The sequence below is a fragment of the Geotrypetes seraphini genome, chromosome 5, assembly GCF_902459505.1.
Source record: "Geotrypetes seraphini chromosome 5, aGeoSer1.1, whole genome shotgun sequence".
NCBI lineage: Eukaryota > Metazoa > Chordata > Amphibia > Gymnophiona > Dermophiidae > Geotrypetes > Geotrypetes seraphini.
The window spans coordinates 63,438,725-63,464,474 of NC_047088.1; the positions used below are offsets into that span (position 1 = coordinate 63,438,725).

Here is a 25,750-nt window from a genome sequence, read left to right on the forward strand (position 1 = left end):
TGAGATTCTCAGGCACTATCACCCCAAGGTCTCTTTCCTTGTCCATGCATATTACCTCTTATTGCAGTGTCTCTCAAACTGTGTGCCATGACACAGTGGTGTTCCGGGTGTGCCATGAGAGATTTCAGAATTTTACTTTAAGTTTAAAAATTCCCTTCATAAGTATACATTAGAATATGTGACATGTACGTCGTGTACACGAGAGTCTGTCAATGTTATGAATGCCTGTGTGCATAAGGATAGAACTGCCCAGACAAACATCATTCTTTGATGTGATTGGTCCTTGAAAACTAACGGCAAGTAATTTTATTTTTAGTTTTTATGGAGTAGTTATCCTAACTTGAGCAATAAAGCAATCAAGGCTTTGTTACTGTTTAGATCTTCTTATCTTTGTGAACCTGGATTTTCAGCTCTGACAGAAATTGAATCAAAAAAGGAGAATGACTGCAGATGCTGGATGTTTGCTTGTCAACTACTGAGCCGTGTTTTGAATTAATTTGCACTCAAAAACAAGCACATCCATCACATTCAATTCTTTTCTATATACATTACCCCCAATATTCTATCTACTTTACCGCCCTTTTACAAAACTGTGATAGCGATTTTTAGTGTAGGCTGGCACATTGAATGCTCTGCGCTGTTCCCAATACTCATAGAGTTCTTATGAGCGTTGGGAGCAACGCAGAGCATTCAGCGTGCCGGCTTGCGCTAAAAACCGCTATCGTGGTTTTGTATAGGGGGGGGAAGTTAGTTTTACCATTGTTACAATTACCCATGCATAGCTTAAAGAACTTGAATTAAATAACCCTCAAATTTAATTTTTTGTTGGTTTTTCAATTTTATCATTTCTTTTATAATGTGCCTTTAAAAATGTGCCTTTTAGTGTGCCGGAGCTAAAAAAAAGTTTGAGAGACACTCTCCTATTGCATAAAACAACTTTGGATTTCTGCACTCTAATGCATCACATTAATGTGTGTTAATGCAATTTAATATAAGCACCATTATTGTATATAGGATCTACTTATTAACAATTCATTTAATCACAATAATACATGTAACATGCTAATTTAATACCTTAACACTGGTTGGTAAATGTAGCCCTACATAGGAAGAAGAGCGGTAAAAGAGCAATAAGGATTTGCTAAATCTCCAGATGATTTGTTTATTTATTGGTGATTTTTGCATTTACTGCCTTTATGAAGAGATTCACCCAAATTAGAGATATTTAGAGAATATGAATTGAAACCAGTAGAATTTCAGGCTGACATCTGACAGCATGCTTGAATTTTCTTCAAATTTTCAGGGGGAGATTTATTTACAATTTTCCCTGCAATTCTGGTCCAATATTATTTGTGGAAATCTACAATTGGGATTATGACTTTGGATCAAAAGAAATTGGGTGAATCTAGAGATTTTTTTGGAAGACTAGGGTTTAAGCCCGTTACATTAACAGGTGCTAGAATAGATGTGTAAACTTTTAGCACGTGGTTTCTTTCTTTCTTTCCCCCTGTCCAGCAGCACCCCTTCCCTGCTCCCCCCTGTCCAGCAGTAGCCCTTCTTTCTTCCTTTTACCTCCCCCCTGTCGAGTGGTACCCCTTCTTCCTTCCCTGCTTCCCCTGTCCAGCATCTGCTAGCTCAGGCAGCCTCAGGGCTTTTGCTAGGCCAGCCTGCCTCGCATTATCAAAGTGGGCCGGCCTAGGAAATGCCCCGTGGCTGCTTGATGAAACCGCGGCTGCTGCTGGTCCGGGGGTGAGAAGAAGAGGCATCCAGGCAGCGGTAGTGTAGTCAGAAGGCAGGAAGTCAGCCGGTGTCGGAGATTGGGGCAGGAAATCAGCTGAGGCAGGCACTGCACATGCGTGGCATGCCACCACGGAACATGGAGATTGAAGTGCGCATGCGCGCTAAGGGTTTTATTATGATGTTGTTTTTAGGTGCTATCGACTCGTGCTTGAGTCCTAGCGACTTGATGAATTGCGGATCTAAAAAGAAATCGGTTTTGTGCTAGTCCGGAAAAGTCCTCAATAATTGCATTAAAATAATGATATCTATAATAACTCAGGATGCATGCAAGAATTTGGCACCTTCTTAGTCTGAGATTAAGCCCTAAGGATTATGCTACGGATGACAAGTGCAGGTTTTGTTTACAAGATGTTCAAAATGAATATATAGTGTAGACCCATGTAATGTGGCTCAATATAACATGGGATTGCTTATAACGCTGTCAAGGATAGGACTTTGGGGTTTTTTCTATTACATATTACACTCTACTGTAGACCTAATATAGGGGTCTTTTATTAAGGTACGCTAACCGATTTAACATGTGCTAAAGATTAGCGCATGCTAAATGCTAAGGCGCCCTTGGAATAGAATGGATGCCTTAGCATTTAGTGCGCACTAAATCGGATAGCACACTTTAATAAAAGGATCCGATAATGTGGATTCACATAATGCAGTCAAATATCTTGGATCCCAATGTCATCATTATATTGGGTCCACAGGGTACATTACCTATATGTTTGTGTACCTTTTGCTATAAGTAGATTACCGTATTTTCACGCATATAACGCACGCGTTATACAAGATTTTACAAACCGTGCATAACCATGCGCGTTATATGTGTGAGCGCATTATACAATTGTTTTCTGTCTTGCTGGCGCCCTCCTCCATCTTCCTGCAGCGTTCGCTGAAAGCCGCAGCAGCGGCTTCCATGTGCCTCCTGCGGCTGGGAAGCGTTCCCTCTGACGTCGTGACGTCAGAGGAACACTTCTGGGTCAGCCGCAAGAGGCACATAGGATCCGCTGCCCGCGGCTTTCAGCGAACGATGCAGGAAGATGGAGGAGGACGCCAGCAAGACAGAAAACACCGCATCACAATAGAATAGGCATTACAATAGAAAACCTGGGAAACAAAATTACTTCATTGGTAATTTCCCTGCTGGCGACATTTGCTGATAGTTAAAATAGCTCAGCTAATATTTCTTGTGAAGTCATTTTGCATAAGAAGCAACAGTTAGATAAATAGGACTTAAATGCTGGCATGGATTATGAAAGTTCAATGAGGAGCATGCGCGGTATACACGTGGGCGCGCTATACCAAAATTTTCTTACATAAATTCCTTGTTCCCGCGCGCTATACCCGTGTGCGCGTTGTACACGTGTGCGCTTTATATGCGTGAAAATACGGTAGTTGATATTCAAAAGCACTTATGCAGTCAGTACAACTATGTTTAAAAAAAAACATTTCCTGTAGGCAAATGGATAAATTGTGATCCTATATCAATGTCTGGACAAAATTTATCCATTTAAGTTCAGGAGAGACCAGGGGATTTCTAGGGCTGGGCCAAAATTTATGTGGATAGCAGCAACATTCAGCAGATCGCCGGATGTGTTTATTCATTTAGGAAAAATGCAAACAGTTCTAACTTTAAATGGACAATTTACCTTTTTAAACTAAGAACTGCAAATTCAGCTGTCCAACTTAAATTGATATGCTTGCAAAAAAATTCAGCAACCTTCCTGGATTTCTTTAAATGGTGGCTGCCCTGCTGTGTATTCACTCTAGGATAATTTTCATTACATGATTAACCTGGAAAGTAGATTTATAAGTAATTCTGAGAGATGCAGGCTGGCATACTCACCATCTGGGAGCCTGTGGAATTTCCTTTATATCTTTTCCAGGTCTCCCCATTCAGACTGTGAAAAATGATGAACTGAGAAATATAGAGATTGGACAGACGTTGTCGAGCCCCCTGTGTCTTTATACCATGAATAATCATTGGATGTAACAGATCCACCTGACGAAACCAAGGATATGCCATTATGATTTAGTCAACATCTCAAATAAAACTGGTTAATTTTGATTATGTCCTTCACTTTCACAGGATGTCACTTAAATCTGTATAATAATCAACTTCTACACATTTAATATGTTATATCAGGTGAAGTGCTCAGACCATCAACCTTCGTGCTCAATTGAAAACAAGCACAGGATGCCACAGAGACCATCATAGCACTTCCCAGCTCCATTCCACCAAGAGAGATTGAAATTTCACACTACATGTAGGGTTACCAGATGTAGGGTCACACTATATGTAAGGTTACCAGATGGCTTCTCTGGGGACGAAGTTCCAAGAGATGGGTGTGCATTATAGAATATATGCTGATGATATTCTGTTTTTTTTCCTGATAAAAGATATTCCGACCACAGAACTGAGTTTGCAAAAATGCATGGAAATGATAAGGAGTTGGATGGATGAGCATGATTTGAAATTAAATATTAACAAAACAGAGGTAATGGTGGTGAAAGGCTAAAGAGTCAACTTTGAGATGGAAATTGCGGTTGTTATGGGGGAGAGATTAAAAAAAAGGAGATGACTATTCTAGGAGTATATGTGGATAGTTGTCTGACAATGGAAAATTAAATACTGAAAATGATCTGGATGGACAGATCTGGGGAAATCTGGACATCTGATAGCTACATATATGAATCAACTGCATTTAATAACTTATCTGCTTAGGTTTCATCTTGGTGTACTATTGTCCATAACGCTGTACCTATGCTTTTAAATCAGCGATCATTCCAAAACCCAGTGTTGATCCCTAGCACCAAATATCAAGTCTGCCTCTCACAGGCACAGTTAGGGACAACATGATGAAACCTAAGTAGATAAGTTATTAAATGCAGTTGATTCATATATGTACCGTATTTGCCGGCGTATAGGACGACTGGGCGTATAAGACGACCCCCCAACTTTTAGTTAAAAAATAGAGTTTTGTGTTATACTCGCCGTATAAGACGACCCCTTCTTCCTTCTCCACCCCTTTGTATTCCCCCATGTGCTTTCAGCGTTCTTCTCCCTCCTCTGTCTTCAAGTGCTTTCAGAGTCCTTCCCCCCCCTCCTGTCTTCACCATGGCATTTCAGCGTCCTTCTCCCCCCCCTCCTTCTCTACCGCCCCGGGTGCAGCACAGCCAGCCAGGTCCCCTTACTTTTGTGGCACTTCCCCGACCGACCGACAACAGCCCGGGTCCGACAAACTTCCCTGCCCTTAACCGCGAATCTAAATTACCTTCTTACAGCTGCTGTAAGAAGGTAATTTAGATTCGCGGCTACAGGGCAGGGAGGATTGTCGGACCCGGGCTGTTATCGGTCGGTCGGGGAAGTGCCACAAAAGTAAGGGGACCTGGCCGGCTGTGCTGCAACCGGGGCGGGGCGGCCGCCCCTCTCTCTTGGTACCGCGAGGCTACTCTCCTTCTCCTTACCTGCCATGCCTGCAGCACAGAGCCGAACGGAAGTCTTCCCGACGTCAGCGCTGACGTCGGAGGGAGGGAGGGCTTTGTTTAAGCTTTGTTTAAGCCCTCCCTCCCCTCCGACGTCAGCGCTGACGTCGGGAAGACTTCCGTTCGGCTCTGTGCTGCAAGCAGAGAAGGTAGGGAGAAGAAGAGCCGCGCGACTGATTACATCCAGCCCCGCAAGTAAGGGCATGTAAACTGTACCCGGCGTATAAGACGACCCCCGACTTTGGGAAGGATTTTAAGGTACTAAAAAGTCGTCTTATACGCCGGCAAATACGGTAGTTTGAAATTTCAATCTCGGTGGAATGGGACCGGGAAGTGCTATGATGGTTCCTATGGCACCCTGTGCTTGTTTTCAATTGAGTGGTCTGAGCACTTCACTTGATATAACATATTGAATGTGTAGAAATTGATTATTATAAAGATTTAAGTGACAACCTGTGAAAGTGGAGGACAGTTATTGAACGCAAAGGTCTATTGATATATCAAACTCCCTGCGGGCCTAATTTTGATGATCTGAATATCACCGCAGACCCCATAAACTGAAAGCAGAGAGCTATTTGTGGGCGGGCCAGCGGGCAGAGTTGTCACTTATGTGGTTAAGTGCCTAAGTTAAGTGGCCAAATCAGACTGCAGTCCTATCTTTATGCTGTGTTGCTTAGGCAGTTAAGTGCTGTATATCACATTTAACCACATAAGAAATATTTGGCTGCTTAAACCTGGATATTCAATGCCTGTGTCCAGACATGGCTCGGCATTGGATATCTGGGAATAAAGCTGCTACTGTTTAAAAAAAAAACACTCAGTCATCAAAAAAGAAAACAGTCAAACTCAACGGCAGTGAAGCAGTCAAAAAAGTAGAGATGCGAGGGCTCTTCAAAAGTTTCCACGCTTGGCTAACTGACTAGTCACATGACATTCTATGACACAACCTCTTGCCACTTCTCCCACCTCAACCATTTCCCACAAAAATATGAACATGTGGAAACTTTTTGAAGAACCCTCATAGATAAATGGTCTTCCAAAAAAGGTCAAACAGCAATGTTAATGAAAAGCCACTATAGAAAGCTTGATTCAACACATTTCAACACTCAAAGGCCTGCATCAGGAGTGAAACCATATAAAAGGAACTGCTGCTCCAGTCTGATGGAGTTCTGCGCAGAGATTTGAGGGGGAGGGGCAGAGTAACCAAACTGCATTAGGGCAATAACCCACAATATTTGCCCCTTAACACAACTTAAAGGGCATATATGCAGGTTATTTTGCCCTAATGCTGTGATATTTAAATCATCATGGGTTAAATAGTAATGTGATGTAAAACATGCAAATGCATTTAAAGCAGCTCATTACTATATAAATGCTATAATTTGACTTGTGGTGCATACTAAGGCCCAAATTCTCAATAGTGCGCCATAAGTTAGGCAGCAATAGGCGCGCTACCACCGCCTAACGTAATTGAGTTTAATGGGCTTAATCGGTCCACTAATTGATTACACTGATTAAAAAACAAACCACAATTTTAAAAAAAGAAATGGAGGCACATAAGGGCGCCTCCTAAAAGGCTGCCGATATCCCATCCACGTAGGCGCTTTACGATGCCTCATGCCATTGTGGGCGTGGTTAATGCCAGCAGTGGTGTTAGGTATCGTAAAGTGCCTACATGGACGTGGAGCTCATGGAAGATAGGCGCTGGAAATGTGGGCCTTTAAAACCCAGGCGCGATTCCGTAAACAGCGCCATTGGGTGATTGACGTGATCGGTGGTCATTTTTAAGATGGCCTCCAATAATGGCGCCATTTACAGAAGCTGAGCCTAAGCGCACGAGTCATATTATAGCCCTAAATTTATGGTAAAATAACCGTAACCTAATGGTTAGTGCAGTGGGCTGAGAATCTGGGAAACTGGGTTTGATTCTCACCTCAACTCCTGTGCAAAATCTTAGATAGTGAGTCCATTAGAGAAAAAGAAAGTACCTGCATATAATAAATGTAAACCACAGAAAGGCAGTATAGCAAATCCATGACCCTTTACCATTTACCAAGCAGTAGGTGCAAAGCCTGTGCATTAACCGTTGGTGGCATTCTCATTCTGTTTCCATATACAGTGTTCCCCCACGAATTCGCGGTCTGCTCCGACCGCCTCTTCCTGTAGTAAAGGCGGGTGTCCCAGAAGCTCCTGATTGGTGTAGCCCGACTTTACTATGGGAAGAGGCGGTCGGAGCACACAGTGAGTGATTATCTTCATCCGCTCGCGCTTCAGTTGCCCTCTCCTGCCGCCCTCTCATATCTCCCTTGCCTTTTGACAGGTGAAAAACCGCATTTGCGGGGTTTTTTTTTAAATTTGTGAGGGTTCCTGGAAAGGAATCCCCGTGAATTTCGGGGGAGTACTGTACTTATCACATGGAAAAATTGGTTCATGCATAGTAACCCCTAAATTCTATGTATGGCATCTAAAAAATTGACTCCAGCCAGAACAGCATATGCGCCCTATATAGAATCAGACTTAGTGCCCTATGCATGGTTAATATTTAAGCGCACCCATGTAGGCCAATGAGTCCACCTAAGTTGTGCATGGATCAGGCTTATTCTATAACAATGCACCTAATTTTTTTAGGAACACCCACAATCCGCCCATGCTGCTCCCCTGGCAATGCCCCCATTTGAGATTCGCACACTAGAATTTACATGCATCGCTTTATAGAATGCGCTTAGAAAGTGCACAAATGTGGATAGCTGGTTTTAAGAAAGGTTTGGACAAATTCCTGGAGGAAAAGTCCAGAGTCTGTTATTAAGAAATGGGGAAAGCCTCTGCTTGCCCTGGATCGGTAGCATGGAATGTTGCTACTCTGGGTTTTGGCCAGTTACTAGGGACCTGGGTTGGCCACCGTGAGAACGGGCTACCGGGCTTGATGAACCATTGGTCTGACCCAATAAGGCTATTCTTGTGTTCTTAATTGCACTATAAGCTATTCTATAAGATAGCATATACAAGTGTCTTAGGAGTCCTATTAATAATTTGCACAAAAAAGTGTATTTATTGTACCCTTATGTGCACTAAGGCCATTTTTAGCATAACCTGAAAATGACTGACTTTCCATTTTCTGAATTAATGGCCATGTGCTAATTTTGACATTAGCGTGTGGCTATTAAAAAAGATTAGTGCATGAACCCTTACCATCACCTATTTTGTAGGCAGTAAGGGGCTGATTCTATAAAGGGCGCTTAACTTAATTGGCCAAATACCCTTAATAGTCTAACTAATTGGTAACAAAAAATTTAATTGGGTGATAGGCGCATAGCCAATTCTATAAAAGATAGGCACCTAACGCATGGTGCCTAACACCTAAGTGGGCATTTCTATGGGCAGAGCATGACAGGCGATTCTCCAAAAAGGCGCCTGAAATGTAGACCTTTAAAACAATGGCCTAGATTTCAGGTGCCTAAGTTTTTACAGATGCCTCTAGCCGTGATTCTGTAAACAGCGCCTTAGTGTGGCTGACACAGGGCTGGCGCCTTTTTTTCTAGGAACCAGCCAATTTAGGCACCATTTATAGAATCAGCCCCTAAGGGTTCAAATGCTAATCAGTACACGAGAATGCAGATGTGCTGATTAGTGCATAAACGCCCACTTTCTGCCTGCAGACATACCCCCTTGGTGAAAAACTAAGGGGGGTCTTTTACTAAAGATTAAACTATACCAAACTAAACTAAACCTTAGGTTTATATACCGCATCATCTCCACGGATGTTGTGGAGCTCGGCACGGTTTACAAGAATTTAAAATATAGGAAGAGAAGGAAAAAAAAGGTTTACATGAACTTATATATAGAAGAGAAGAGTAAAGGGGGGGATAGAATTACATTTTAGTGAAAAGCCAGGTTTTCAGTTGCTTGCGGAATAATTGGAGGGAGCCCAGGTTCCGCAGCGGGGTAGTAAAGTCGTTCCAAAGACCTGTGATTCTGAAGAGAAGGGATTTTCCCAGTTTACCTGCATAGCGAATACCGTGTAGAGAGGGGAAGGATAATTTATACAAAATTAACAAGGGATCCCTCGGTGCATCCCACAGTAAGCCCTTCCACACATTAAGGATTCCTGCTCATTCATGCCAGCAAAGTGTTGACTGGTATTTTATCAGAGGTCACTTATGTGCTTATGTGGTATCATCGATCCACAAATGACTAAAATATCACTGCTGAAAATACGCCCCTTCCTTATGAAAATACCCTCCTCTTGTAATTGAATTGAATGTGACTGTTCTTTTTTAGTTTCAGTTTGGTTTGTGCAATGCAAAATGACATGGCATGTGATTGGTTGTTCTCTGTGCAATTGGCAGTGGTTGGCTCTAAACAGAGAGCAGAATGGAAAGGTTGAGGATATGCAGTGATTAGAGAAGTGTTGTATCTGGCAATTGAGTGAGTGTTTTTATGCTGCAAGCATTGATCTCCATAAGAACTGTGAATACCAAACGCCATATACCATTGCCTTATTTAAGTTGAATTTCAGTGGATAAAGTTGGAAAACAAATTATTGACCAGAGTGCTCCTATAGTGTAAGGAAAACCATGTTGTTTTTTTTGGAAGACCATCTCAATCAGTAAATCTGTTTCACCTGGATCCAGGAGTTTACACCTTCTACGCTCCAAGCATTAAGTGAGCCACTGTTATCTAGTCTGGCCATTCTGGGCTCCCACTGGCCTAGGAAAACAAGAAAGTGAAAATAGGTTTTTGCCATATCTTATCATGTCACAAACTGACAGCTAAAAAGCAATTTAAATTTATCACAAGAAGGCGTATAGGAGCTGATTTTCTCTCTGTCCATCAGGTCATTTTAAGGTACAGCCCACAAATTTGATCCAAAGTTCAAGGAAAATCTTAACCCAGATTAACATTTCTTTTCTTTTTTTTCTTTCTCTCTCTGTACAATGCATCAATATACGTAGTAAAGTTCGTAGTAAAGGTGTGGTGGTAGAAAAGCAATCAACTTCATGTTGCTTTTTACGTCATAAGTAAAATCTATATAAGCAGGGTCAAAGTCTCTGTTCCTTACCAGCTAGGTTGGAGCTTCCTCATAGACATTCAGTAATGATGACTTTGAGGAAGCAGTGTTTAGACTGAGACCCCCCAAGTGGGAGGTATCTAAGATTTTAGTGCATCAAATAAAAGGAGATGCAACTAAATCATATAGCATCAGTAATTCTGGGCTAAGGTTGTCTAGGACAGTGGTCCTCAACCTTTTTGACAGCAAACATCGCTTTTATAGAAGCAAATTTTTCCAAGGACCAGTAAAAGGGTGGGGGTGGGGGGTGGAGGGAGGATTTGGGGCGAGTTCGTAGGGCAGTTTTACATACAATATACATTACATTTCTATTATTATTTAGTTATAATATCATAATAGATATTATAAAACTTACCATAATGTAGAATCAGTGGGAGCCCTGAGCTTGGAGACCCCCAATGACCCCGCCAACCCATCCCCCTATACAGCACCTTTCCATCTCTCCTTCCCATCCCCCACGTGCAGCAGATGACCCTGCCAACCCATTCCCCCTGAGCAGCACCTTTCTATCTCTCCCTCCCATCCTCCATGTGCAGCAGATCCCGATGACCCTACCAATCCATCCCCCTGCACAGCATCCTTCCATCTCTTCCTCCCATCCCCCACATGCAGCAGAACCTGATGACCCTACCAACCCATCCCCCTGTGCAGCATCTTTTTATCTCTCACTCCCATCCTATCCCACACAGCCAACCCTCCCACCGCAACGCTGACATGCTTCCATTCGAAATAGCAGGGGCGGCACTGAACAGGCTGCTTCGCTGCCTTCCCCGCATGGGCCTTTCCTCTGCTGCCGCATTATTGATGGTGTGCCCAAATCACAGCACTGCTAATGGAGCAGGTCTTGTAGGAGGATAAATGCTAGCACCAAAGCTGTCAGTCTTTTTTGTGTCTTTCAGAGGAAAAGTTCATAGGTCTCTGAATTCAGACAGTCTGATTACTCTCTTCCCAGCACAGCAAGGCACAAGGATTTTTGGGTCAGCACACGAAGTCACACAGGCCTCCGAAACTCCAAAACTCCTCCAGCGCCTTTTTTTTTGGGTCTAACACACTGTGCTCCTACCTCCTCTACAGAGAGTCCTCCCCATGGACCAATCGGTACCCATACTGAAGGGGCATTCTTCGGTCACATAGCAGAATCATCAAGCCTGCATGCCAGTGTCATACGGACCCACAAATCATGCCATAAAGATAAGGGTACCAGGCATGAATTGTCCAAGTTCTGCAGATGTAGTTTCTCTTCTCCACTCATTTCACTGGAAGTAAGGGGTCCAGCTCTAGTAAATATGACCTTGTCAGAGCACACATACAGCTTGTAAAATTCCAAGATGCTGCAGGTGGGAAGAAAATGGTTCTTGGCCTAAGTTAGGCCACAGGCCTAAAGTGGCAGCACAAATAGTCCTACAGAACCATGTAAATACTGTAAATACAAAATTAGGAGGTTCCACCATCTAAGAAGACTTTGTGAAAGAGGTTTGGAGGTCAGGAAAAGCCCCTGTGGTGCTGGATAATCTTTGCCTGTGACTTTCTGGATGTTCTCTTGTAGATATAATATACAAGAAGTATATATTTTATCAATTAATTATAGTTTGCCATCTACTTTAATGAATTCATCCTTGTTGATGGATCTTCAAAGGATGTCCTAAGCCCTGCAAGTCATGAAGAAAGTCTTTCTGCCTAACAACCCCCCCCAAAAAAACAAAAAAAAAAACAACCTCCAACAACAACTTATGGGAAGCCCCATTGGGGGGAATGAAAAATAAAAGAATGATATGGTCCTCATGAGGAAGGCAGGGCCAGATTCTATAAAATGCACCCTAGTTAGGTACAGCTGGGTGCCCTAACAAAACTAACTAAAATCCACACGCAACCTAAATTGTTTTAATTAGCTTAAATGGTGTGGTAATTGACTGCACCATTGACGTTAATTGATAAATTAAAAATTAAATTCTCTTTTAAGAGTTCCGAACGGGACTCAAAGCAGCACCTAGTAATACCTAAGTCAAGGCACCCTTGGATACTCAACATGCCCAATGTTGCCTATCTGAAAAGTAGGCATGGATAGGGGCAGAGAATAGGTGTGGTTGACTTAGGCATTGTTAGGAATGCCATGCCTCTAGGTATGATTCTACAAGTGGCACCTAGCAGTTGATTGACAATTGCATGGAGCAGTGCCTACAATGCAGACAAATTCATCTCCTAAACAGAAGCCTCACCACTTACTAAGGCATCCCTTCCCTCTGTCAATCTCAATGTACTATACTGTCCTTTTATCTATTTCTTGTGTAATAAGTTGTACCAACACCTCTTGCATTCTGTAATTCGCTGATTGTCCAGCCTTCTTTGATGTGAACCACCTAGAAGTCTTTCGACTGTGGTGGTATAGAAGAATAAAGTTATTATTATTATTATTTAGGCACCATTAATAGAATCAGGTCCACAAGGTGCAGAAAAAAGTGAAGCTCATGGATGAGACCTCTTGTCTGGTTATTGAACGAAAGGAGAACCTTTATTAAACTTACAAAAGTAACACGTGTGGACCTTCAGCCCTTTAAGTAAAGCTCTAGCCTCCTGAATAAAAAAATAAACAGCAGATTTTCATCCCTTGTTTCAGGGACTTGCAGTCCAATCAGTGGACATCAGTGGAGGAATAGCTTAGTAGTTAGAGCAACAGGCTGAGCATGCGAGGAGCAAAGTTCAAATCACACTCATGGCCTTTCCAAGCTTCCAAGTTTATTAAAATTTTGTTATCCCAACTTCTCAGAATTCAAGGCGGCTTTACATAAAATTTAAGCAAAAAAACAGGAGAACATACTTTAAAAAAATACATCAAGAAACATCAAAAACAAACTAACTGGACTAATACGACTGACCTAGATAGATTAGCACAAGAGGAAGGAGGTTTGAACTACAATTGATTGAAAGGAAAGAACAAAAAAGGGAAAAACAAAAGGACGGGGGCAACAGAGGGTTCAGCCACAACAGATGGACTAGCCAGGGGGGGCTGTTCTAGTATTAGATTAAAATATCCTTAAAAGGACGGTCATAGGGGAGTTAAATAGGGAAGGGTCATTGGGGTGGGCAGACTAGATGGGCCGCGGCCCTTATCTGCCGTCTTTTTCTATGTTTCTATGTTTCTATACTGCAAAAGCATCTTTAAAAAAGAAAAGCTTTTAAGCTAGACTTAAAATTATTTAATGTTGAGATCTCTCTTAGATAATTCGGAGCTGAATTCCAGATTGAGGGGGCAGTGACGGAATCTTAGGCAAATTGCTTCCCTCTCCATTGCCTCTAGTACAAACTGATGTACATTAATACAAAATAATGCCCATTACTGCAATTTAATGCACATTATTTAACATACATTCCATTATTGTTCAAGGGAGACTTTTTACTAATAACCTGCAATTAATTGCAATCATTTGCAAATTATAACCCTTTGAGGATAGAAAAAACTACAGTACTTGAATATAGCTTGTTTTGTTCTACCAACGACAAAGACATGAGCTACATTCAAATAAATAAAAGCCCCAGGCATACTCGTAAATAAATAGAATTTCTCACCCTAGCAGTAGGACTGCGAGCTTCTTGACCTGCAGTGGGTTTTTTTTTTTGGTTTTTTTTGCTTCAGGCAACCTTGAACTAGAATACACTGCTTCTCCTTCACATTTATGGCACTTCTCCAAGTTCAGAGAGCAGCACTAAAATTCAGATCCAAGGAATCCTCTATCTTGTGGGAAGCCAGTTTTTTTCCTCAGCAGGGACATACATCTCAAGTTTTTGAAGTTTCAAGTTTATTTTTAATTTGATTAGTCACTTAATTTAATTTTTACTAAGCGAGTTACAACATTGAAAAAAAAAATAACATTTATTTTAACATAACCTTTAAAAATTTTAAAACAATAGTTAAGACCAACAGACTTACAGACCAACCGAGACACTAGGTAAAAAAGGGCAGAACCTGCCATCTGTCCCCCTGTGTGTTTCTCTTCCTGTACACAGTCAAATTTCTTATAGTCCTTTACACAAAAATCCAAGGTGGCTTTATGAAGGTGTGGAGGGTCTTCTTACTAACCTTTGTTGCCCAAGCTCCAGTCTATGAATTTAGCTTAGCTTGGGAAACAATTACAAAATGTGGCTTCCTCCCTCATAGATAAAACATTTATTAGTTACCTTTTCAATGCACTCTGGGATCCTGGGCACAAAATTGGAAGGGGGCCCCATAGGCTACAACGTCTTCAGATTTAGGCCAGTTAGGGCCTAGGGAAACTGTCCTGTTTGCACTCCCCTAATGCGTGCCTCAGTGGGATCTCCTTCCTCTAAGGGGCCTGGAGCAATTGCTCCATTTGCTTTTCTTTATTCTGACATTTCTATGGGTCCACTTTGCTTAAATAATGAACCCTTAAGGCCTGTTTTACAAAGCCACGCTAGCGGCTGCAGCGCGGTAACGGCCCCAAAGCCCATAGAGATTTAAAGGGCTTCGGGGCTGTTGCCGCGCGGCTTTGTAAAACAGGCCCTTAGTATGAACATTATTTATTATTTTTGCTTTCTATCCACCTATCCAGACTCTTTACCTTATTATTTATTTAGATTTTTCTCATACCTGTTTCAGTAGAAGCTCAAAGTAAGTTACATTCAGGTATATTAGGTGTTTCTCTGTTCCTGGAGGGCTCACAATCAGTGCTCCCTCTAAGCGGGCGGGTGTTGTGAGCAAACCTTTTTTCGCTGTGAGCTAGCGCCAGAAAGTTATGAGCCAACTCGCCCGATTCTCCTCTCGCCGCCCTGCCATCTGCCGTACGCCGTGCGCTGTGACGAGAAACTTGTGCGCTGCGATGTATATTTTGTGCGCCAGTGCACGCCAGCGCAGCTTAGCGGGAACACTGCTCACAATTAGAGAATGACACGGTGACAAAATTCATCACCGTTTCCGTCTCCGCGGATAACCGCGGGAAATAATCCCATGTCATTTTTTTGTGTCTGTTTCAACCTCAGTCCTTCTACACCAGCATTCTTCAAAGCAAAGCTTGTGGGTCAGTGGTTGTGGCCATTCATACTCTGATTCTTCCCTCTCTTCTTAAAGAATGACATGAAGATGGTTTCCCGCGGTTATCCACGGGCAGGGCCGCCATCAGAAATTTCTGGGCCCCTTACTGAGCAATCCTATTGGGCCCCCCACGCACCCCTTCCCCCCCCCCCTTCTTCCATGGGCCGAATACACACATACTTTTCTGCTAATGCTCCACCTAAGCCAGTCCCGTAAAATCTTCTCACGTCCATTGGGTGATTTGGCATAGAGGAGATATTCATAAAAAGAACGTCCGTCAAGATCTTTACTCAAAGACTGTGCCATTTGCTTTAAATCATCTTCCATCATTAATCCAAATTGCACAATTCTTTCTCTGTCTTTGTCCTGAATGGCATCTGGCCACATTGCTGGATCCTTCCAGTCAACAAATTTATGAGCAGGCGCGGAGAACGCATTTTTAAACAAATGTAGTTTATCCTTGTACTCCTTATGTAATTTTAATCATCTATGGATATGTTTGTATGTTTATTGTTCAAATGGTTTTATTTATTTCCCAAAATTTATTTTTGTTATACGCATTGAAAATATTTGATATTGCGTTTAAATCAAAATCTCAATAAACTTGAAACGTGAAACGAGTGTCCGTGAGATTGTGGGAGAATAACTTAGAAGAATAACAATTTACTTAAAGTTTTTGCTCCGCCAGCTTTCTGGTATCTTTACATACAGTGGCGTACGTAGCATATGTAACACCCGGGGCCCATCATTTTTTGGCACCCCCCCATCTGTAAGAAAAACATGATTTTTAGTAACAAACCACACGTCACACATGAGTACCTAGGAAAAGGCAGCATCTTACATATTGTAGTGAGCAGTACATCAATACACCCATTGTAAAACTAAACAAGCAAGACCAATCAATCCTACACCGTCAATCCTAACAGAAAACCATGTCTTTCGAACACACAGAACACAGAAAACACCTTCGCCTAGTATGGAATATGTCATTACAAACTAACCCCTCACTCTTTTACAAAACTGTAGTGTGGATTTTAGCCACAGTGGTAACAGCCCTGACGATCATAGAATTCTGAGCATCAGAGCTGCTACCACCATAGCTGGCGCTAAAAAAACGCTCCACAGTTTTGTAAAAGGGGGGATAAAATAGAAATACACAGTTTCAACGCTCTAGCTCAGAGGTACCCAAACTTTTTGAGCTTGTGAGCTACTTTAAAATGACCAAGTCAAAATGATCTACCAACAATAAAATTAAAAAACATAAAGCACACTATACGCTGAGAAAATGTTAATTATCATTCCTATTCTGGGTTTTTTTCAAAGAGGTCAAGGAAGATGACTCTATGCATTCTCACCTCAGTAACAACCATACAAAAATTGACAAATATACCCTCCATCCTTTTTATTAAACCACAATAGCAGTTTTTAGCGCAGGGAGCTGCGCTGAATGCCCAGCGCTGCTCTTGACGCTCATAGGCTCCCTGCGCTAAAAACCACTATTGTGGTTTAGTAAAAGGGGACCATATTGTAAAATATAGACAGCAGATATAAATTCAGAACTGTGCATAGTAAGTGAAGAGAAGTTTTCATCTCTGGGAATTTACCCAGTTAACTATTAAGTTATTTGGGCAAATTCCTTTGAAAACTGTGGTAATACTGCCTCCACTTTGCTAAATTTAAAATAAAATCATTTTTCCTACCTTGTCTGGTGATTTCTGGTTGCACTTTCTTCTTCTGACTGTGCATCCAATCTTTCTTCCCTTCTATCAGCCTGTATGCTTTCTCTCCTCCACACCTCATTCCCTCCCCCAACTTTTTCTTCCTCTCTCCCTGACCTTTCTTTCTGTTTCTCTTCTTTCCTTCTGTTTCCCTGCCTGCCCCCTTTCTTTCTTTCTCCCTGCCGTTCCCCAAGCCACTGCCACTGCCGCTGCCATCGGGGAACAGGACCCACCAATGGATAACAGGCCCCAAAGCCGACGCCGACGCATGCTCTCCCTGCTTCGGGACGATCAGTCTTCCTCTCCCCGACGTCAATTCTGCCGTCGGAGAGGAAGTTCCGCCCAGCCAGGCAGCGATTGGCTGGCCCGAACTTCCTCTCCGACTGCAGAATTGACGTCCGGGAGAGGAAGACTGATCAGCCCGATAGATTAGATCGCCAAGACAAAGTGAGTCCTGGGTGATCGACTCACTTTGCCTTGGCGAGCTACTGGCGCCCCTGCCTTAGAACACTGCCTAGGATCCTGGGAGAGCCCGGGCCCCCTGTCAGCTCCGGGCCCCTGAATGCAGGACTGGTAGTACTGCCCTGATGGCGGCCCTGTCCACGGGGACGGGGACGGTGATGAATTTTGTCACCGTGTCATTCTCTACTCACAATCTAATTTCTTTCCTGAAGCTACAGAGAGTTAAGTGACTTGCCCAAGATCACAAGAAGAAGCAATGGGACACTAATGAAGCAATGGGACAGTAAAAGCTGGAGATTTATTTTTTTTAAATTTATCAATTTTAAACATTATCATTTTATACAAATAAGAAAAGAGACAAAGAAAAAACCAAAATTTTACAGAGATATGAAGGATAAAAGCTGAAGATGTTATTATAACAAGCCGTAAAGAAAAATGCTGCTGAAACTCTTAATATGGAAATGGAGAAAGTGTTGTGACAAGATATTGGTCTATAGATCTAGTACTAGTTCAGGTTAGCAAGGGAAGATGAAGATAATCTATGTCATTTCCTCAGCTGTGAGCTTTGAATGAATTGTTGTTGTTTTTTATATCCATAAGACTACTACTACTACTATTTATCATCTCTATAGCGCTGAAAGGCGTACGCAGCGCTGTACAATTAACATTCAATAGACGGTCCCTTTTATGAAGAGCTTACAGTCTAATTTGGACAGACAGAAAGAACAGGTCAGGGTTGGGGTATTTCTAGCAGAAGGAATGATATGATGGGTAAAAGTAACTGAATGGGGGTTAAGAATTGAATGGGAGTTAAGAGTTGAAAGACAAATGTTTTCAAGCAGCTGTAATGTAATCTTCATTTATGGTGTCTCACTAATGACCATAATTCCCTACAAAGTTAAATGTAGTCTAATCACAAGACCTAAATATCTGCTGAACATAAACTGCTGGTTTTATCTAATTACTAATTATCTAGTGACTTGTTTATCATGAAAATGAATGATATGCATGTCCATCCAGCTGGAATAAAATGTAAACACATTGGAAAGATATATTGGAGAAAAATTGGTGATGCTGTTACATTTGTACAGACTTTTCTGACTAAAGCTTTGCAGGTTCTGTTACTTACCATAATGTCCTGAAGCTGTGATCTGAAAGTCTGCAATGTTCCCAGAAGCTAATCCCAGAGGCTGTTTGCAATCTAGAACAAGACATGGAAGAAACCTCAGCTTAAAATGTGTTTTGCAGCTTCATTATGAACTGGATATGTTAGAACTATCAGTATATATTTATTTTTGTTAGTTCTGAATTTTTAAATAATAACTCTGTTCTGGCTTTCTGCAATACAAAGGCAATGATCTCCCAATTCACTTCAACCTAAACTTTCATTATATTGCCATTCCAGCCACAGGACTGATAATTAAGGTAAAGACAATATAGTGCTATAGGTACCTTTTATTTTATTTCACAGATTTCTATTTTATCATAGGATCTAATAAGCCGGGTGATCATTGGGATCCAAGTCATATGAAAAGAATCAATCTCTACTCTTTTATTCATATGCTTTGGTCATATTATTGATGAAAATAGAGGAGTGGGATGCGACAATGGACATCTAATGAAGACCAGAGAGAAGTGAATAATATTCCAAATTTATTAAGTTCTTCACAAGGCATCAACTCTACTGTAACCTGACACAGAACCATGTTTCAGTTTCTATTGCCTATATCAGGGGGTCACGCATTCTGAGTATACCGTGGAAACACTTGCCTATGGGAGAATTAGAACATAAAAGTCCACTGAGTGTATCACAGTATCTTGCTGAGAACTTGTTGAGCAGAAACTATATTTTGGCAGCTAGCAGTTTCTGCTCCGCAAGTTCTCTAAACCATCTGGATCCCATTATTTTGGCAAAAGTAGGTATCTAAGTACATAAATGATAATGAAAATGACATGGTAACATATTCTGCAAAAGGAGAATCCTCAAACCTTCAAACCAATAAATGGCAATCCAGCACCTGTAAGGGTGCCTACCTTCTGTCCACTTAGACAGAAGATAGGCAGCATATAAGCAATTTTAAGTACATGAATAAATAAATAACCTCTGGTTGCATTTAAAATAGACATAGAAATGGATAAAGCCAAAGATGAGATCTGAATACCCACCACCATCATTGAGACTCACTTGCATCATATACCAGGAACAATGCACTCATTCCAGCTTGCTGGTGCTCCCCTATCTCACATTCCACTTGCCAGATTCCTGCCTTTGTTGGATTCATTTCCACTGTGCCAGACACACCTGGGTCACATAAAGAATAAAACAAATCATAGAAATGGGTGGGGAAGATAATTTTGTGCTTAAAATTTACACCAGGGTGACTTTAGACATATGAAACTCCTTGGTTTCCTTGGAAAAACTGAAGAGTACATTTCCATAGCTGGCCATAAGAGCCACGGAGAATAGCTTCTTAAGCTTCTGAAAGGCGTCTATAATCCCAGTGCCTTGTATGTGAACATTCTAGAATATTAACACATGCATGCACAAGTGTACACTTACCTACAAAAGGGCCAGCAGGACACCTAAGTACTATTCTGTAATGGTGTCCCTAATCTACATACCCCCAAATTCTATATGGCGCCTAAAGCTGTGCATGTACATTGGTGTATGTAGCCAATGTATACACACAACTTATTAGATTAATAGGCTTTATTGATGCTAATTGGCAATTAACACCTCATAAATTACTCTAATTGGAGTTAATTGAAAGTTACAGGTATAACTCGGTAGCCACACTACCCAAAATGTTATGCGTGAGATCAAGTGTGTGAATCTGGAAAGGGGGCGTGGTTAGGGGCAGATCATGGGCATTCTTTTAAATTATGTGCAAGTTTTTAGCTTATGTGCTGATGTTCGCACAACTTAGGTGCAGGCATTTAGGCCAGGTTTTCCTTAGCCTAAACGGGTATGCCTAGAAGTTATGATATATAACTAAGCATCATTCTGTAAGTTGCACATAGCTTTTATAGAATCTCACTTAGCGCCCACTAGTCGGTGTAGACTTTTTTAGGCGCCAAATATAGGATCAGATCCAAAGAACATAAATGCAAGGGAGGGTTACAAATAGGAGGAACATGGGTGGGGTTCCCTCTTAGCAGGTAACTTACAGAAGTCTGCTCCACAATGTCATATGCATCTCTGTTGCATTTCGATATCAGCTCTATGGCTGCTATAACTGTGAGTGCATAAATATTAGGTGAGCCAATATTGGGTTACATTAGTATTCTATAATGGAACTTGGGTGCCCATGTGCTGTTATAGAATTGGCTCATAGAGCATATCCTGGGGGTATCTAAATGGAGGCACACTGTTGAAGAATTGCCCCCATAAAGCATATTATGGGGATTGTGTGGTGCAGTGGTTAGAGCTACAGCCTCAGCACCTTGAGGTTGCAGGTTCAAGTCCTTGTGACCCCGGGCACTTAATCCCACATTGTCCCAGGTACATTAGACAGAGTGTGAGCCCACCAGGATAGACAGGGAAAAATGTTTGAATACCTGCATGTAAACCACTTAGGCTATAAGTGGTATATAAATACCACAATGACAACTTGATTCCTATAGACACAGATTATATTGAGACAGACATGGGGGAAGCCACTGTTTGCCTTAGGGTCGGTCGCAAGGAATGTTGCTACTATTCGGATTTTTGCCAGGTACTTGTGAAACAGGATACTGGGCTAGATGGACCATAGGTCTGACCCAGTATGGCTATTCTTATGTTTTTATAATAAAAATTCAAATGCAAATTTAACAGGTTAAATATGTCATCGTACACAACCAGGTTTATCACCTCCCTAATCAAACTCAACTAATTTTATCAACCCTCCAATCTGACTCAACCATTTTATAATCCTCCCCTCCACCATCAATCTGCTAGTGGGTAGAATTCCAGTCTGGAATATGCCTGAACACATCTGCACACATTGTGCACCTATAGTTTGTTAATATATTTTGTGCATATACATTGGGCTTTCCTGAAAGCCAGATCTTGTAGGGAAGGTTCTAAGGACCATTTGGAAAAAAAATTGGTCTAAATAATAGACATTATAAAATTAGCATCAGATTTAATTGTATTCTAAAGTTACTTATTCATCAACATAATTCTGAATGTTTATGACTTTCTTGATTGCTGTTTAGTAGGTACTGCAGTTTGCAGATTTGAGCAAGACCAGAGAGTATGAATTTTGCTGATTATGAAAAGTTTTTACTATATATAATTATAAATAATAATAATAATAATAAATAATAAATAACTTTATTTTTCTATACCGCCATAGTCAGGTGACTTCTAGGCGGTTCACACTGTAAGAAGGCTGGACATTCAGCGAATAACAAGGTCACAATACAATACAATAAGTCAACATACAATACAAGACAAAACAATACAATACAGTACAATACAATACAATGAGTGTATACAACACAGTACAATATAATACAACGAGTCTAAATATACTACAATACAATAAGTCTAAAGACAACACCATACATAAGTCTAATACAGTATCGTACAATGAGTCTAAATATAATACAATAGTGAAGAGGGGAAAGTTACAGATTGGGGTTCAATGGGTAATGAGTAACTGAGTATTTCTTTAGAACTTCCATTTGAATTGGAGTACTATGGATAGCGAATATCTGAGTACATGAGGGGCATCTTGAGAAAGAAAGAAAGGCGTTTAGAGGGAGGGGAGTCCTAGTGCGGGAGGGGACGATTTTAGTCCGTGAATTTTTCGAATAGGGCGGTTTTGATCGATTTGCGGAATGCACTGTAAGACAGGCCAATGTTCGCTCTAAGGTATTCAGGGTCCACCAAGGTGCCTATATCAATACTGAGTATGCATGAATTATCTTGTGGTTTGAATTGTACAAGGAGGAAGCTTTATAGGGCCCCACAGGGTTCAAATTATAAGACATCAAGAGCACACTCTGGGTATTTGAGGGTGCCTGTGAATCTCAGAGAGAATGATGATCGGAAGGGAAACAAGGACAGATAATTGACATTTTTCACACACCTGCACAGGGGAAAATGAAACAGAGAAAGACTGTCTGTGAATATTGAACTGAACCTTGCCACATCATCTTCCAAAGAAAACTGAAAACCCATCTATTCGATACTTAATCTCCTTTACCCTTTCTTCTCTCCCTTTCCCTTCCTCCCTTCCTCCTCTCTCCCCTCTTTATCTCTCCCCTTCCTCTCCCTCTTACCTATCCACTTCCTCTCTCCCCCTCCTCCCTCTCTTTACAGTCGCCTTGGTATGAGCAACGCACAAATAGAAGTTTAGATTAGATTGAAGTTTATCACATTATGCATGAGTTGCTTGCTTGTATCACTGCATGGCACCTCTTACCAGGATAGAGGTTGTACACTCCCATTCGGTACTCTTGGTTTATCCTGACTGTGAACAGTTGCCCATGAAAATATACCGCATGGATGTCCTCACTACTGCCCATATTTAAAAGATGCCACCGTACCCTTTGATGAAGGCCCATCACCAGACCTGGCAATGTGTTCCTCACATAGCCATTGATAGCTGGAGAGATAGAAGCAAGAAAACAATAGGGCAATATTTCATCACTTGGTCTAAATAACTGAATAGACTAAAGCCCAACTAGGTAGTTTAAAGGTATTAAAATCATTCATCTGGTAATCCATAAAGAACGAATCAATGATGTGACATTTGTATAATTCCTATAGGATAACCAGCTGAAAAAAATTATTTCTATGATATACTCATATCCTGACAGAGAGAAGACCCACCTCCAGGATAATAGTTTGTATATGGTGTCACTTTAAATATTTATGGACATAAATTATGGACAATTTGGTGAACACTGTTACCATGGAAACGATTGCTGCTTTGAAAACTAGGGTCTTCAATCCAGATTGGACAGGGACTTTTACAGTTGCTCTCTATGTTCTCAATGAGATACCAGCTCTTGTTTTCATCGAAGATGGTGAAAAGCAGAGAGAACTCCTGGATAGCCATCTGTCTCCCAAAAGTACTGCTCAGGGTATTTGGGTAGCAGATCAATAAGGGGCCAATCAAGCCAGAGTGCAAATCTTTCTCCTAGAAGAGAAGAAATGATTTAATATAGGTGAATTTTATTTCTTTAGTTCCTTTAATCTACTGTATACCTACCCTGTCTTCTATGTTATATCTATAACTAGCATTGATCCAAATCTAAAGTCCTTATAGTACTGCATAAAGAATAAAATTAGGGGACCTATTGTAAACCCCCTATCCTTCTATTGACTTGGGGAGGAGAGTGTGGTGGAGCATTTGCTACAGCCTCAGCACCTTGAGGTTGTGGATTCAAACCCCACACTGCTTCTTGTGACCCTAGGGAAATCACTTAATCCTCCACTGCCCCAGGAACATTAGATTGATCGTGAGCCTACCAGGAAAGAAAGGGAAAATGCTTGAGTACCTGCATGTTTACCATTTTGAATGCAGTTGTGTAACTACAAAAAGGCAGTATACAAGTCCCTATCTCTTAAATGTAAAGCCTGATATTTTAAGGGGTTTAACTGGGCAGGAGAAGCTCCTGCTGAACTGGTTGGCTGCTGATATTCAACAGCACTTAACTGGGCAATACTGCTGAATATCTTTGCTAACCAGCCATTCCCTAACTGGCTAGGTCAAGGGATTGGCAACCTATAGCTCTTTGACCACATGGCTGCGGCTCTGCTCTTGTGGGAATCCCACAATGTGTACCTGTCTCCTGGTTGCCTCATCCTCCTCCTTCCTTTCAGGCAGCTGCACATGTTTCTTCACAAAGTTACAGGCAGCGGTTCCAAAACGTTGCCCATGGCAGACCCAGAAGGCTTCTCTCTGACCAATATTAGCTATTCAGGTGCCAATGTCAGAGGGAAGCCTTCCAGGTCAGTCGCATGCAACATGTTGGAACCATTGCCCATGGCTTTGTGAAGAAACAGGTGCATCTGCCTGAAAGGAAGGAGGAAGAGTCTGCCAGGAGACAGGCACACACTGCAGGAGGGGAGCAAGAAGTTGGAATACAGAAGGGAGGGAACCTTTTTGCTGTCCTAACTTTATGTGCCTAGTTAACAGGCCACAGGTCGAATATTGGCTGGTGCCTGGCTAATTTCTGTTCAATGCACATAACTGGATATTCAATGCCCCAGCATTGAATGTCTAGTTTTAGTTCAGTCCATGATTGTGAGTGGCTTACAAGCTACTTACTGCCATGGGCTATTATACCTATAAGATCCAGTTTAGTGTGAACTATGAAAGTGGTTCTTATTTTATCCATGATGTCAATTCTTGAGGTTCTACTAAATAAATTAAATAACTTGGAAAAGGTCTGCAGTATTTTAGCAGAACAAAGGCACATTAATACTCAAGCTGAATGACAGCTGAGTGTTTTGTATAGGCTCCTCAGTAGGCCATTGATTTTCTTACTGAGTCCACATTAGAGAAATACGTCCAAGCTTTGCAGTCAAATCCATTCTCTGTTGGTCCCATCTGGGGTGACACTCTCCCAGAGTACTGCCGGATCTCATTGGGCATCACTTCTTTAGTCTTGTGTGCATCTCCATCCAGATCACCATCAAATGGCATGATATTTGAATAGAAGGAGTAGGGCCGAGAAGCAAGATTCTTAAAATGAATCTGAGAGATAAAACATAGCGTTGCCTTTTAATAGGTTGAAGTGGAACTCTAGCAAGGTTTACTAGATACAATGTGGACTCATCTCTTAATTTCTTTGCCTATTTTGAACACTTGTTTACAGAGTCCCTCATGGCATTCTCCATCTCTTTTCTTTGTCTATTTTTGACATATATTCAGGTCGTTAATTTCAGCATTATTGCATACTGTGCAGTCCCTGGTTAATGCTCTGCCTTTCTATTGTACCATCACTTGTTTCTCATTCACTGGAAACCACACAGATTGACATGTGAAACACAGAGCAGAGCACCATTTATAAAAAGACTAATGAGCCGAGGACAATGCTTCGCTTGCAAGCCAAGGTAATAGTGAGATTTGGAAGGGATGGACTTGTGAGGAGGTAAGGGAGAATTGGGCTTACTTAGGGGAGGGGGATCAGATAATCAACCTTTTACCACCTCTAAAACTAGCATAAAAGAGACCACCC

The 25,750-nt window shown here is 41.5% G+C and overlaps 1 protein-coding gene across 4 annotated transcripts in view; it reads right to left on the bottom strand.

Annotated features, from left to right (window-relative positions):
- The window catches only part of F8 (coagulation factor VIII), a 110,574-nt gene that overhangs the window by 20,180 nt on the left and 64,644 nt on the right, over positions 1 to 25,750 (bottom strand). For 2 of the 4 annotated variants that reach the window (XM_033945649.1, XM_033945650.1), the window contains 7 exons: positions 25,057 to 25,266; positions 23,475 to 23,703; positions 22,984 to 23,166; positions 19,755 to 19,871; positions 18,699 to 18,770; positions 9,899 to 9,984; positions 3,638 to 3,793 (listed from right to left, as the gene is read on the bottom strand). In XM_033945649.1, the coding sequence (XP_033801540.1) occupies positions 3,638 to 3,793; positions 9,899 to 9,984; positions 18,699 to 18,770; positions 19,755 to 19,871; positions 22,984 to 23,166; positions 23,475 to 23,703; positions 25,057 to 25,266 (1,053 nt within the window). Of the gene's footprint in view, positions 1 to 3,637; positions 3,794 to 9,898; positions 9,985 to 18,698; positions 18,771 to 19,735; positions 19,872 to 22,983; positions 23,167 to 23,474; positions 23,704 to 25,056; positions 25,267 to 25,750 lie in introns of those variants that run through there. The other 2 variants (XR_004539557.1, XM_033945651.1) reach the window with 2 other exon arrangements.